This window comes from Protobothrops mucrosquamatus, unplaced genomic scaffold (genome assembly GCF_001527695.2).
Source record: "Protobothrops mucrosquamatus isolate PMUCROS unplaced genomic scaffold, P.Mucros_1.0 scaffold876, whole genome shotgun sequence".
Classification (NCBI taxonomy): domain Eukaryota; kingdom Metazoa; phylum Chordata; class Lepidosauria; order Squamata; family Viperidae; genus Protobothrops; species Protobothrops mucrosquamatus.
Window position 1 is genome coordinate 133,477 of NW_015387130.1, and position 15,222 is coordinate 148,698.

The window sequence follows — 15,222 nt, forward strand, 5'->3', positions numbered from 1 at the left end:
TGGCTGATGATTGTTGGATTTTTTGGTGTGAAGGATTTTTGTTTTTCTAATCCAAGCTTCCTGGCTCCAATCTTTCTGACAAGATTATCACATCTGCATTTCTGCAGACCTGGTTTCTGTTTGGGGCAGAGAGACTTGAAGGGGGGGGGGTGTTTCTGCCTTTAAGATCCTTTGGGAAAATATATTCTGCCTTTTTAATATTTCCCAAAATATTTCTTTCTCTGGATTCTTCCCACAACTTCATAATGATATCAGCACTATTCCTAATTAATAAAAGCTAACTCCCAACCCTAGAGTCAAGCAAACCCACCCCCTCAACTGACCTTCCCCATACCGTACCCCATAAGTCACTTGTCCAAACCACAGCCCGCAACTGTCCATCATGTTTTAGCCTCCAGCCCTCTAATAATCTTTGTTGCACTCTGCACTCTTCCTAGAATCTCAAGGTCTTTTTTTATATATCGTGGGGATCAGAACCGGAATCTTTTATTTATTATTTATTAAATTTGCTTGCCGCCCATCTCACCTCGAGATGACTCTGGGCTGTTATTCCAAGTATTCCAACACTGGAAGTTTTTAAGAAGAGACTGGACAGCCATTTGTCCGAAATGGTATAGGGCAGTGGTTCTCAACCTTTTTAATGCCGCGACCCCAACTGGTCGTAAGTCGAGGACTAAACCGGTCATAAGTCGAGGACTAAACCGGTCATAAGTCGAGGACTAAACCGGTCGTAAGTCGAGGACTACCCAACCGGTCATAAGTCGAGGACTTTCCCTGCCCGGGAGCGCCGCGCATGCGTGGTTCCGCCCCCTGCGCCGGCCGAGGCGTAGCTGGCAAGCGGCAGAGACGGAGCAGGCCGACCACCAGCTGGCCCAGCCCAAGGGAGGTAAGGCACCCACCAGAAAAGGGGGAAAAAATGGCGGACAAAAAAAATGGCGGACAGCCTTGCTTGGCGACCCCCATGAAATGGTCGATCGACTCCAAATGGGGTCCCGACCCACAGGTTGAGAACCACTGGTATAGGGTTTCCTGCCTGAGCAGGGAGTTGGACTAGATGACCTTCAAGGTCCCTTCCAACTTTACTACTATTATTATTATTGTTGTTGTTGTTGTCGTCGTCTTACCAAGGCAGTATATAACAGTAGTAATACTTCACGTGATCTTGGTCCAGGACTGCGAGTAAAACGCGACTAACTTGTTACTCGATCTTACACGTTCCATCTGATTTCAACAATGAACAGTTATTTCCTAGGATAACAACCTGCTGTGGGCTTTAATATATAGTTTTCAGTGTTTTCCTTGCGCTCGGTCACAAGAAGAATCTCTTGAAATGCCAAGATGCTCTTGTCCTGGGGAACTTTTTTTAAAAAATAATCCCGTGAAGGTTTGGGGTTTTTTTTCCCAGTCGGAAATATCGTTCCTCCCCCGCTTTTTACACAGCCGCCAACGAGCAGGGACGCGTTCGGAACCAAGTGAGGGCGCCGTTTCGTCAGCCCAGCTTCGTTTGCCCTTAACGCGCGCTCCCAGGCGAAAGAGGGCGGAGCCATTTGACAGTAGCCTCTCCTGCTCTCCACGTTCTCCTTGCAAGAGGCAGGACGGCGGACATGCCAGCCAATCAGAGGCTCCCACGACCCACCCTCGGGGATCCTGGTTTAGAATGTTAAAGAGTTTCAGAATTCCGAAGTAAACTTTCCGAGCGAGTTCGGCGGTTGCGCGCGTGAGTCTGCGGGCCGTCATGGTTTCTCCTCGGACTTGTATTAACAAGCTTGGCTCGACGCTTCCGTTGCTGTTGGTGCTCTGGGATCTCCACTATGAGGGTGAGAGGAAGTTTTGGCAATTATTATCTGGGAAGTTTAGCTACTTGGGCGAGAGAAGAGACTCGGGGCGGAGGCAGGAAGGCGTATGTGGGGTGGGGGGGGGAACTGGTAGAAATCCCCTCCGCTGACCGGGTATAAAGTGCATGCATTATAAACCTTCTTCCTATATAGAGCTAAAAACATGGTCTCGCTTAGGATGATTGCAAACGTGGGGCAGGAAGTTTACAGCCTGCCTTGTAGGGAGGGCCACAATGAAACTCCCTTGGAAAGAAATGGGAGAACTCAACGAGTGTTTCTCAACCTTGGCAACGTGAAGGTGCGTGGACTTCATTCCCCAGCCAGATACTGCTAGATAAATTTTTAAATTGGTTATTAGATACTAAATGTTGAATTAAATATTCATATTTAAGTATTAAAGTTAAGTATTAGATACTCGCTGGATGGGGAATTCTGGGTGTTGAAACCCACACATCTTCGATCTGTCAAGGTTGAAAAACATTGGTATAATATATTAAACAGTTCTACTTTTGGTGGGTGGTGTTAAATGAATGATATTAAAAAGGTTCCCGAAGAGGGGGGAAATAACTTTTCCCCCCAAGGGAGGTGCTGTCCCTACAGGAAAAGCTCAAAATATCCTTTTACTGCTCTCATGAAACTAGGTGGTCCTTGGAAAGTTGGCATTTGCCAGCATAGTCCCAGGACCATTATTCTAAAATTAAAATGTTGTAGCTTACATGCAAGCTGTGCTTATTTACTCAGTGGTTTTTACTTTTCCTGAATTGTGTTTAGGAATTCAGCCCATGAACTGGTAAATGCCTATTGTCTGCTTTGCTGAAATCTGCCCAAGTTTCCCAAATAATTAAATCGACCATTTGCTGGACCAACAAAATATTGTGGGTATAGTAGTACACATGGAGTTCAATAAGGCATTTGACAAAGTAGACCACAACTTATTTCTTGGTAAAACAGAAAAATTATGGGATAGACAGCATCACTACCAGATAGATTCGTTTATTTGTAAAATTTATAAGCCACCCATTTTACCGCACAGTAACTCTGAGCGGCTTACAATATTAAAAGAGAACTATGAAGCTTAATAATTCAAATACAATACTATGAAAAATCAACCTAGCTAAAAAGATGGGGAGGGAGTATGATGAAAAGGAAGGTGTAGTATCTCTTATTAATCTATCAACTACCGCCAATGTGAAACCTCTTCATAGGAACCCCAAGTCAACTGGTACAGCCAGATCTTTAAATCATTATAGAAGGTAAAGACCTCACTCTGGAGGGGAGGGTAAGATGTTGCAAAGGACAGGCGCAAGGGCAGAAAAGGTTCTTCTAGAATCTAGATCCTGCCAGCCGAAATACCCTGGCCGATGGGACCCACAAGCATGCTGGCATAGATGGGTTGGGCCACTCCCAGTGGGATGAGACGGTCCTTCATGTAGCCTGGACCCATGTCATGAAAGGCTTTAAAGCAGTGGCCCCCAACCTTTTGAGCACCAGGGACCGTTTCCATGGACAAAGGTTTTTCCGCGGACTGGAGGGGATGTGGTTTTGCATGCTGCCTGCATCCCACAGATGGGGCTTCGTTTGTTTGGGCAGCCCAGTTGCTGGTGTGCTGCGGACCAGTGCCGGTCCACAAACTGTGGGGGTTGACCACGATCAAAAGGGTTCTAAAAATGTGACTGTTTCCCCAAGCTTGGGCTTGAGTGGGTGGCAGGTCATATTTGAGGGTTTAATGGTTGCCATTCCTCTAGCACAGAGGTCGCCAGCCTTTCTGGGCTCGAGGACCGGAGGGAAGGAGAGCAACTTCAAAATTGGTGAGCGTGTGCATGGGGCCACGCAAACTGGCACGGCACTAGCAGCCCCGTTCGCGCTGGTGCTGTGCACATGCACAAACAGCCACGCACCCTCCATGGCGGCTAGTGGCCCATTCGCGCTGGTGCAAATGGGCTGTAGACACATGCCCTGCGGTAGCATCCCGATTTGTGCATGTGTGCATGCGCAAATAGGGTCGCGGGCACTAGCACGAGTGGGGGTAATGCACGCCCACACATGTGCACATCGGTCAGCTGTTTCCGTGGCCTGCAGGCTAAGAGGCCGCGGACCATAGGTTGGGAACCCCTGCTCTAGCAGCAGGGTATTTTGTGTTTTAATTTTAATTGTATTGCATATTTTTACTGTATGCTGTCAGAGAATTGGGCGGCCTTAGAATTAAGTTTAAAAAAACTTTTGTTCACTGGCTGTATGCAAATAAATATAGTTGCATAATTGCAAATGTATGTACGAAGTTGTAGCATTCTCAATATTTTTACAGTATTTGAAAGTTTGGTCTCTTATTTGCTCTCTCCTTTTTGTGCAATGGCTCCCCATAGCTGTAGGATAGCATGGGTTGCAGGTGTTTTGATTTGTTTGTGAAAATATATTTTATCCTGCAATAACTTAATAACACAGTGCTATCTTTTTGAGTTCAGAAATATGGACTGTTTCCTTTTACCATAGGTACTAATGTATGTTTATTCTGTTGAATTTTATTTTAAAAATATGCTTTGACCTTAAAAAATGGCTTATACATATTTAAGTAAATAAATAATTCCTAGTTTTTTGTTTTCCTGAAATATAGACTATATTAAACATTCAGTTCAGTTCGGTTCATTAAAGAGAGATTCCACCTGGAACTAAGGAGAAACTTCCTGATGATGTGAATAATTAACCAATGGAACAGCTTGCCCCCGAAGTTATGGGCGCTCCATTGCTGGAGATTTTCAAGAAAAGATTAGACAGACATTTATCTGAACTCTTGCCTTGGGCACGGAGTTGGACTAGAAGACCTCTAAGGTCCCTTCCAGCCCTATGATTCAAATTATGTCATTTATATCTTGGCCTTGATTGTTGAGAGACTATATTTCATAAAGTTATGAAGATTTAAATTAAAATTGACTTAATCAAATAGTATTAAAAGTAAATGTATCTCATTAGTAGTAACTGCGAGAGGGATCTTGGAGTCCTAGTGGACAGCCTCTTAAATATGAGCCAGCAGTGTGCTGCAGCTGCCAAAAAGGCCAACACAGTGCTACGCTGCATTAACAGAGGGATAGAATCAAGATCACGTGAAGTGTTAATACCACTTTACAATGCCTTGGTAAGGCCACACTTGGAATACTGCATCCAGTTTTGGTCACCACGATGTAAAAAAGATGTTGAGACTCTAGAAAGAGTACAGAGAAGAGCAACAAAGATAATTAGGGGACTGGAGGCTAAAACATATAAGGAATGGTTGCTGGAATTGGGTATGTCTAGTTTAATGAAGAGAAAGACTAGGGGTGACATGATAGCAGTGTTCCAAAAAGAGGGAGTCAAACTATTCTCCAAAGCACCTGAAGGCAGGACAAGAAGTAACATGGAAACTAACCAAAGAGAGAAGCAACCTAGAATTAAGGAGAAATTTCCTGACAGTTAGAACAATTAATCAGTGGAACAACCTGCCTCCAGAAGTTGTGAATGCTCCAACACTGGAAGTTTTTAAGAAGACTGGACAACCATTTCCAGTGATGGCGAACCTTTTAGAGACCGAGTGCCCCAAAACTGCACCACCCCCACACTGCGCCTGCCCCGCCCCCACTCCACTCCACCCCTGCCCCGCCCCCACCCACCCGCAGGGCCACCCACCACCTCCATGGCCCACCGCAGATCGCCCAGGTGGCCCAGCTGTGCCATGGTGGCCACGCCCTCCACCCGTGCCCCGCAGCATCATCTGTTTGCGACGGGGCGCAAGGGCGGAGTCTTGTCCCCACTGCCCGGCTACCATGTTCTTGGCTGCGCTGCTCCAGGGGGGCCATGCCTGGGAGTGTCTCTCTTCCGAGGGGGCTGCTGGTGTGGAGGAGCCTGTGGGGGGAGGCGGAGCTGGGGCGACGGCACGTGTGCCCATAGAGAGGGCTCCGAGTGCTGCCTTTGGCACTCGTGCCATAGGTTCGCCACCACTGGTATAGGGTTTCCTGCCTGAGCAGGGGGTTAGACTAGAAGACCTCAAAGGTCCCTTCCAAGTCTATTATTGTTATTGATTAAATATATCTCACAACTTTAATCATTTTTCTCTTCTATCACAATTGAATACTCTAATTTACTGATAAATTTGAAGGGATGCAAGGATTCCATTAACATTTAGATAGAGGAGTTCATATCTGATGAACTTTTAATCAATGAGTTCAGAATTGGTATGTGGGCACTTCAGATTGTAGATGAGAAGAGATTCATTTTTCTTTATATACACAATATTTTTTCCATTGTAAAGCTAGCACATACTGGATAGCACTGGTAAAAAATTTCTTGATAATGCTGATGTAATACGGCTTCCAGAGTTTTTTCTATCCATGGTACATGAAATGGAAAAGAAAATTACATTGACAATTGGAGCTTATTGAATTTGTTGAGCATTTAAAAAAGAAAAAAGTTATTCTCGCTTCAGTATGGTACTTTGCATTTGAAAACCAGTGGAAGATCAAAAAATAAAAAAAGAAATAAAGATTGTTTCCTAACTTCCTCTGTTCTATTTTGATGTAACTTGTTTAGATCTATAGATATGTATGTTCGTTAGTATTGGTTTTTCACTGAAATAATGAATTTTATATAACAAAGTGACTATTATTTTAGGGGCAGAATTATTTGTTCTATTGTATTTTATAATTCAGTCTGAAGCCATTTCAGTCAATGTATATTTTAATTTGATTTGTTTCCTGAATGTTTATACTAGTTATGTTAATTTAGTTTTAAATTTATGCCTTCTGCTTTTCCATGTACTGTATAGCAGCTGTTCTTTCCCTAGAAGAGCTTGGGCCCCCGAGCTAACCGAGTGCCAGGATGGTTGGGTCCCCATGGGACAGGATGGGTTATTGTGGCTTGCTTATATGTTGATTCTATCTATTGATTGCATGACTTGGCCTGGGAGGAGGGACCAAGATGTGGAGAGAGCTGAGAGGGAAGACCAGGAACCTCAGGATGGTCACAGGCAGAGCTAGATAGGGCATGGTAGATAATTGGTTGTTTTTTAATTTCCATTTTTTGGGGAAATGCAGAAAATAGAAAAACCTTAGTTGTTCTTTTTCTTCCTTCAGGAGTACAATGTGGCATAAATGCAGAAGTAGAAAAGCAGCTTGAATTGGGAAAAAAGCTGCTGGCAGCTGGGCAGCTGGCAGATGCTTTGTCGCATTTCCATGCTGCCATAGGTACGTACCTGGAGACCGTTGGTCGATAGTAGGTGCCATCTATAAAACATTTTATATAAATTTTCTTTATATGCAGTTGCCATTGTTATTTTATAGTTTGTTTCCCAGAGATTTTGCCAGTTTTCTAACTCTATATTGTGCCCAAAATTTTTAGCCCATGTTATCATTGTTTCTTTTACTTGTTCATCTTCCATCTTTAAGCTTAACAAAAAATTATACAATTTCTTAATCAGTTTTTCGTCTGATAATAATACCTGATCAAACCCTGCTCTTTATAAAAACCATATATTTGTTATCTTTCTCATATCTCATTTATATTTGCAAATGAGGCCACCATGATAAATCGATGCCCTGATTTTCCAACTCTTCTTTAGTTTTTAAATTTCCTTCCATATTCAAGATATCTTTGTAAGTTACAATTTTCTCAGGATTAATTAAATTTGGGTGAGCGAAGACTTCCATTGTTGAAAGCCACCTTGGAATTTTCATATAAATTTTCACTTTTATCTTTTCCCATATCAAAAATTAAGCATTTCTTATATAATGATTTTGAAAGTATCTATGAATTTTGTTTTTTCCATACCATAGAAAAGCGTGCAATCCCAATTGTAAGTCATGCCCTTCTAAGTATAATAATCTTTTATGTCTAAGGGTAATCCATTTCTTTAACCATGTTAATGCACATGCTTGGTAATATAAGACCCAGTCCGGGAGTCCAAAGCCTCCATTTTCTTTAGATTCTTGTAACAATTTCAGTCTAATTCTAGCTTTTTTCCCTTGCCCGATAAATGTCAAGGAATACCGTAATTTCAAACTGCCTTCACTAACTTCTAGTGAAAGAGTTCAGTGTCAGCTCCACTGTTGAAATTTCCTTATTGTTAGAAGATTCTTCTAACATTCAGTTGGAATTTTCTGAAATGCAATACGCCATTTTTGGGATTTTGAGAAAATAGATAATAGGTCTTGGTGATATATTAGACCAGAGTTTCTCAACCCTGGCAACTTTAAGATATGTAGACTTAAGCATCCAGAATGCTCTAGCCAGCATGCTTACCCCATATGTTGTTGTAGGAGAAAATAGGTATAATAGACCCTCATTTGGAAAATTGCACAGGCGTGTGATGTTGAGTCACTGCCATTCTATCATTCTTCTCTGCTGTTGGGTGCTTCAACCATTTTCTCCATTTGCAACTCCAGTCTTTAGCAGAACAGAGATGAGAAATAGAAAAAAAGGTCTGGTAAACTGCAAGGGGAATAAGATACAGGAAGGAGAGTTCTAACTGTCTCTTGTAATATCTACAAACCTTTGTTTATGTATTAAGAAGTAGATACAAGAAAATAAACGTTTTCCATTGTTGATTAAGTATGGGTTTTTTGGGGGGGAACAACAGTTTATTAGCTGAGTTTGTATAGCCCACTAAACTAAACCATTTGTAAAGTTGTGATTGAGTTAGAGTTAAGGAAAGACTAGGATCATTGGTGGGCTTATATATTTTATTAACTGTTCCCCTAGATAATACAAGTATGATATTAAAATTAGGGGTTGAGAAACTTATTCTTGCTGAGAATTGTAATTGCTGAATGAATGTTTTTATATTTGGTTTACAGATCCAAAATATTCTAACTTCTCAAACAGGAATTAAGTGAAAAGGCTGGTATGTTTCTGTCAGCTACATGTTAAAGTCTTAATAGCAGGGATGGTGAAAAGAATGTTCCCTTACTGACCAGTTATTTGGTCTTCAGCAAGGGAAAGATGTAGAATCTAAAACCAAATTGTAAAGTAATTTTCCACATATGTGAGTCTGTAGTTAGAGATTAGAAGCTGTAGCATGCTGGGGCTCAACTTCCTTAAATATCCACTTTTGTAAAGCCTTTAAAATCAGACTGGGGTTTGATAGATGTTCTATGCATACTGCTGTTAAAATTTCATTACAGTGCCTACATTGTTGGAAATATTCCTTCATTGAGTTATATGCAATGTCACACACAAACACACACACAAATTGTATTCTTCCTTGTTGCTTGCTCCATTCCCTCCAAAGCTTTGGCTGACTTAAGGCTATGTTCTGATTGCTACTTTTTTTTTCTTGCAGAAGGAGATGCTGATAACTACCTTGCTTATTACAGAAGAGCCACAGTATATCTAGCCATGGGCAAATCAAAAGCTGCCATTCATGATTTAAGCAGGGTAGTTGAATTAAAGCAGGATTTCACATCAGTAAGCAGTACTTTCTAAAGATTCCTTTGGGGTGACTGGAAATGGCTTTTGGTCTTCATTTTTTGTAAAGCCTTTAAAATCAGACTGGGCTTTGATAGATGTTCTATGCATACTGCTGTTGCCTTTTAAATGGGAGTCAGTCTGTCTTTCTTTTTTAGTAAGTGGTATAATCTAACAGAAAACCTCAATTATACCACTTGGGGAGATTAAATATAGGCTGAAATTCTAGCTGGGGAGACAGGATTTTCATAGTACTAATTCAGCATGTGAATTTGCTCTGATTACTTCGAGGAATATTAATACCCTTGAAGATTTGGGGACAAAGTTTTTGGCATAGCTACAAATTGCTGAAAATATGTGCGGATGGATTCTTAAATCCTTTTTAGATTCTTAAGTAGCCTTTCGCCATTGTAATGTGACATACAGCACTATTTATCTTGATGACACTATATCAACAATAATTATAATATATCTAGTGCTTGGGAGGTGTATATTTTTAGAAACAATACTGATGCTATAAAATAGTTGAATAATGAAGTAACACTTTTTAAAATTGAATCGTGGAGATATTGCCCTTTATCTCAATATTTAGAAATTTTATTGCTGACAGCTATATTTTTAGATTTGGATCTTATCTAATATTCAAATGGTGATCTAGATTGTTTTTTTTTTTAGAGTAGCATACAATAATTCTATCATCACAAGCGCAGACATTTTTGTGTGGATATGTTTTAAAAAATCAGGTTGGTGGCTATACTGCAGGTAAAAATGGAGCAAGACTTTGATCGTGCAGCTGCCATGTTGACTTTTTTGACCCCTTATGTCTCTAATCAGAAATATTTTTTCTCTCAGCAGTAATGATTTTGACATTTATCTTGGAGTTTCAATAAGACTATACTTTGAGGGAATTTCAAAGTAATCATATGCAGGATGCATTCACTTGTAAATCCTTTGTTTAAAAGAAAATGATTAAATTGTTCCTGCATTTGCTATGATACCCTTTTGATTTAGATATAATAATGTTATATGTTAAATATTTAATGTTTGTAAGCCACCCAGAGTTACCTCTATGCAAGATGGACTGCAAATGAGTCTAATAAATACTTTTAAAAATTATTGCTAAAATATGTAACTAGAAAGTGTAGAAGCCATGCACATTATGAATCAGGCAAAGTAAGATAATATCTCCATGATTTTACTTAAGATAATTTACGTGAATGTCCTTTTTTGCTTATTCTAAACAGTTCTATTTACAGTATTAATTTCTAAGGAGCTACGCTAACCTGCCTATTTGCCCCTCCTGTCCCATGAACTACTGAAGGGAAGGAGATCTGGACCATTTATAGACCTCCTTTAAAAGTTATGCTTTGGAATACCCCAGTATTAATCAGGCATTCTAATCACAGTGATGTTTTTTCTATTACCTTTTTTTTTAGGCACGACTACAAAGAGGCCATCTGCTGCTTAAGCAGGGGAAGTTGAATGAAGCTGTAGAAGATTTTGAAGGCGTGGTAAGTGAAGTGCTTTCTCAAGGCGTGATTGAAGTAGCAGCTGTGATAAAAGAATATTAAGCATTGAGCAGGAGACCCTTATACCATTTTAGACAAATGGCGTCTTTTCTTAAAATCCTTCAGTGATGAAACACCCACAACTTCTGAAGGCAAGCCGTTGCACTGATCAATTGTTCTCACGGTTAGGAAATTTCTCCTTAGTTCTTGGTTGCTTCTCTTGATTAGTTTCTATCAGTTTCTTTCCTTGCCTTTTAGTGCTTTGGAAAATAGATTGACCCCCTCTTCTTTGTGGCAGCCCCTCAAATATTGCAACACTGCTATCATGTCTCCCCTAGTCCTTCTTTTCACTAGAATAGACCTACCCAATTCTTGCAACCATTCTTCATATGTTTTAACCTCCAGCCCCCTAATCATCTTTGTTGCTCTTCTCTGCACTCTTTCCTGAGTCTCAACATCTTTTTTATATTGTGGTGACCATAATTGGATGCAGTATTCCAAGTGTGGTCTTACCAAGGCCTTATAAAGCTGTACTACCGGTATCACTTCGCGTGATCTTGATTCTGTCCCTCTGATAATGCAGCCTAGGTTGTGCTATTTCCATACAGCACACTTTTATAGTATTGCATTTAGAAAAGAAGAATTTATTATCGATACAGTTGATAAAGAGATTTTGCTTTGTCATGAATTTTCTTCAGGTCACTTTTTTTGTTTCTTTGTTTTATTTACTCCTTTATATCTTTTGCATTCCCAGTATTCTCATGCCTAATTTTGATGTGAATATTTTGCACGTACTCAACATTTCTCAATATAAAACAGTCAAAATGGTTCTTCTCCTGATCCTGCCCTTACTGGAGCTCAGAATTCAAAATAAATAATTAGGAAGCTAAAGACTGCTCATTCCACCTTGAAATAAAAAAGAACAGATTATTTTGATTGCCTGTTTAATATTTGTTAAATATTATGCGACTTACTTGGTTTTTCTTAACAGAGCAAATCTTAGTATAGCGAGAAGATATATAAAAGCTTTAATGAGAAAACTAGAATAATATCTTGCTAAATTGCAGCCCAGTATATTTCAGGTACAATTAGACTATTTAGAAAAATAAAATTAAGAAACTATGGATTTGAAAATGGGCGCCCAGCTATTTACTTAAGCTTCCCAGGTGGCAATATTTTAAAAAATACATCATCAGGAGAGAGTTATTTTGAATATATTTCAAAGGGAATTTTTCTATTTGTTTTCAGAGTTGTTTGTAGAAGCTCCATTCCTTATAGAAAAATACGGAGCAGGCCTGCATTGTGTCTTTTATACATCAAAGTCATAATTCAAATGGATTGCCAATTGATCTGCTATGGACTGGCCAGTGCAGGGTTGGTTTTAAAAGGGGGGCAGGGGCTCAGCCTCACAGCAATTGTTAGCTGGCTGGCAGAAGAGTTTCTAGTTGTTTTTTCCCCTTTTATCCCATCACTTGGAGAACAAGAGCTTCTCTTGAGAATTATTCCTACAGCTACAATTGAGAAAACAATCTATTTTGTGCTGTTCCACTAGAGGCCAGCAAAGTTTGTCCTTGAGGGCTAGCTTTATTAAGATTGCATTTCCCCTAGTGTAAAAATGAACAATAATTATTATTTTTCTTTTATCACTCCAATATTTATTACATAAAATGTTATATAATTTATAAATTTAATAATAACAACAATAATAATAACACTATAGAAAAAATAACCACCTGAACACTATTAGCATTGACAAAAACATTAGTCAATTGCAAAAGGCAGCTTTACTTGGGACAGCTTATAACAGTGGTGGCATTCTGAGCCCGCTCTGTGGGCACACATTCCATTGCCCCAGCCTCGCCTCCCCCCACAACCCCCTCCTCACCAGCAGCCTCCCTAGGAGTTGCCCCTGAGCGTGACCCATGCGGAGCAGCGCAGTCAAGGACATGGCAGCCAGGCAGTGTAGACAAGACTCTGCCCTCACGCCCCATCGCGCACAGTTGATGCGGGGCGTGGGCAGAGGGCGTGGCCGCCATGGCACTGCTGGGCTGCCTGGGCAATCTGTGGCGGGCCCTGGAGGTGGTGAGTGGCCCTGTGGGCAGACAGTGTGGGGGCGGAGCAGGGGCAGGGCAGGGGTGGAGCGGGGCCGGGGCCAGTTTTTGGGCACTCGGTCTCTAAAAGGTTCGCCATCACTGGCTTATAACTTGTGATGATACCTCTAACATCATCAGACATCAATATCTGCTTATCCCAGGTGCTTGGGAAGGACTCGATAGGTGGGCACATGGGTCACTTGCCCCCTTGTCCCATGGATTCCTCTCCCAACAGGAGAGGAAGGAAATGGACTTAATTGAATGGCATGATTTATTCTTTCTTTGCCATCCTAAATGTTTTAAGTAACCACTGTTAGCACAAACAGCTTAGTTAAAATGTTTTCAGTCCAGAAATGTTTAGCGTTTTAGTGTACATATGAGCTGCAGTCGTTGACTTGTTCTTTTCCTAACAAATGTAACATAAGCCAGGATTTGGCTATAAACTGGATTTGAAGTTCTGATGCCGTCCCCAGCCCTCTGTAGTCACACGATTGCATTTTGGGTGCTCAGCAATTAGCCCATGTGTATGGCCTTTAACAAGGATACATGTTAAACCAGGGTTTTGAGGGCTTGTTTTTAAAATTACGTGAAGAGAACTGCTTTTATGTTGCTCTTATGAAAGCTTTAATAATTGATAGTAAGCTTTTAGAACTTCATGGACATCTTTTGCTAGCACAATGGACTGTTTAAGTGATGATGCTTCAGAAGGGTTATCAGCTGGGAAATTCCCACAGTACTTTTTTGGGATCACCTAATATACAGTTATGAGGAAATAACTAGAGTAAAAGGAAATTATCTCTGTTTGGTGAAAATCTACTTCAAAATCAGTTCTGCCAATGGGTAGTATATTGAACATAATACTGATGTGTAGTTGATGGTATTGGACTCTTTGGATGCCTAGAAAGTGGATTCTCCTCCTGAATTACCAGGAATTGAGCCATTTAAAGTCCTTAGATCATAACCAATTGCTAAAGGAGTCAGTCTCCAGCCTTCTGTTGTTAGGTTTTTATCTTTAGAGTGGTGAGGGCAAAGTTGAAAGGAGCTTGACAGACACAAACTTTGGTGCATCAAAATGTAAGAGTAGGAATTTGTCATCAAGACCCTGTCTGGCATTAAAATCAAAACTGAATAGGAAATTGAAAGGTCAAGTCTGATGCAAACTCCTCAAATTCCAAGAAATTCTGGTCTGAGAAACCAGTCTATTGCAGGCAGGGGGACATAATTGAAGTTTGGACGAGATCAGAATGGTTTTGCTTCTAGTGCATACCCCCATTCAAATTAGGTGATGTAGGTTTTAAGACCAGTGAAACCAGCCAAAATTTTATTCTTATTCCACACCATGGTTGCACAAAGAGCTCTGACAAATTAAGGGACAAAAAGATCAAATATAAAAAAAAGAATGGAAAGAGGGGAACATAACTAAAACAGAATATCAGCAAATACCCATATCTGCAAGGGAGGAGTCAGGAAAGTGAAGGCCCAGAATGAGCTAAGATAGGCAGGTAATGCCAAAAATAACTGGAAAAACACTTCTTTCAATATGTAAGGAAAGAAGAAAGTCAAGGAAACGACAGGTTCGGTAATAGGAGCAGATGGCAAGAAGGTAAAAGACAGCAGGGAGAAAGCAGAACTGCTTTAATTCCTTCTTTGCATCTGTTTTACATGAAATTAAGAAATAGACCCAAGTATCAAAAGCTGCACTGAGGAAGGTGGAACAGATACCCGTTAAAATAGACAACGAAATAGTAAGAGAATACCTATCCTCCCTGGATAAGTACAAATCACCTGGACCAGCATTCTGAAGAAGCTGGCAGATGTAATCTCGGAGCAACTGGATGTATTTGCTCAAAGCCCCTGTAACACAGGGGAATTACCAGAAGACTAGAAAAGAGCTGATGTGCTAGCAAGCTATAAAAAGAGGAAGAAAATGGATCCAGAAAATTATAGTCCAATCAGCTTGATTGGGGAAGGAAGTGCCTCTTACTTTCTCCTCTTCATCCAAATTGTCCTGCGGTGGCATTTCTCCTCCCTGTGTTCCATCAACCAGGCTAGAGCTGATGTTTCTTCTGGTTAGGGGGAAGTGCCTTTTCCCCTCTCCGCTTCCTCCAAATTGTCCTGTGGTGGCAAGTTATCCCCACGTCCAGTTGACTGAGGTGACTCATCCTGCATCCAGTCGGCTGGGTCAACCTGCTGCGCCAACCCTCCTGCGGTGAATTGTCCCCTTCCAGGAGCAAGACATTTGAGCTTGTCCAGCCAAGAAATTATACATTCCTCGTGCAGGCAAATGGGCTGCATCTGGTCTTGAGGGAGTCCTAGACTGGGAAATTACAACTAATGGCTTTGCTTTGTTCTGGGTTT

General features: G+C 40.9%; 1 protein-coding gene across 1 annotated transcript in view; it reads left to right on the top strand.

The window, feature by feature from the left end:
• Positions 1-1,655: 1,655 nt before the first annotated feature.
• DNAJC3 (DnaJ heat shock protein family (Hsp40) member C3) overlaps positions 1,656-15,222 on the top strand; it is a 28,267-nt gene continuing 14,700 nt past the window's right edge. The window contains exons 1-4 of the mRNA XM_015819230.1: positions 1,656-1,817; positions 6,935-7,045; positions 9,139-9,263; positions 10,700-10,774. Of these exons, the coding sequence (XP_015674716.1) occupies positions 1,736-1,817; positions 6,935-7,045; positions 9,139-9,263; positions 10,700-10,774 (393 nt within the window). The 5' untranslated portion in view covers positions 1,656-1,735. The remainder of the gene's footprint in view (positions 1,818-6,934; positions 7,046-9,138; positions 9,264-10,699; positions 10,775-15,222) is intronic.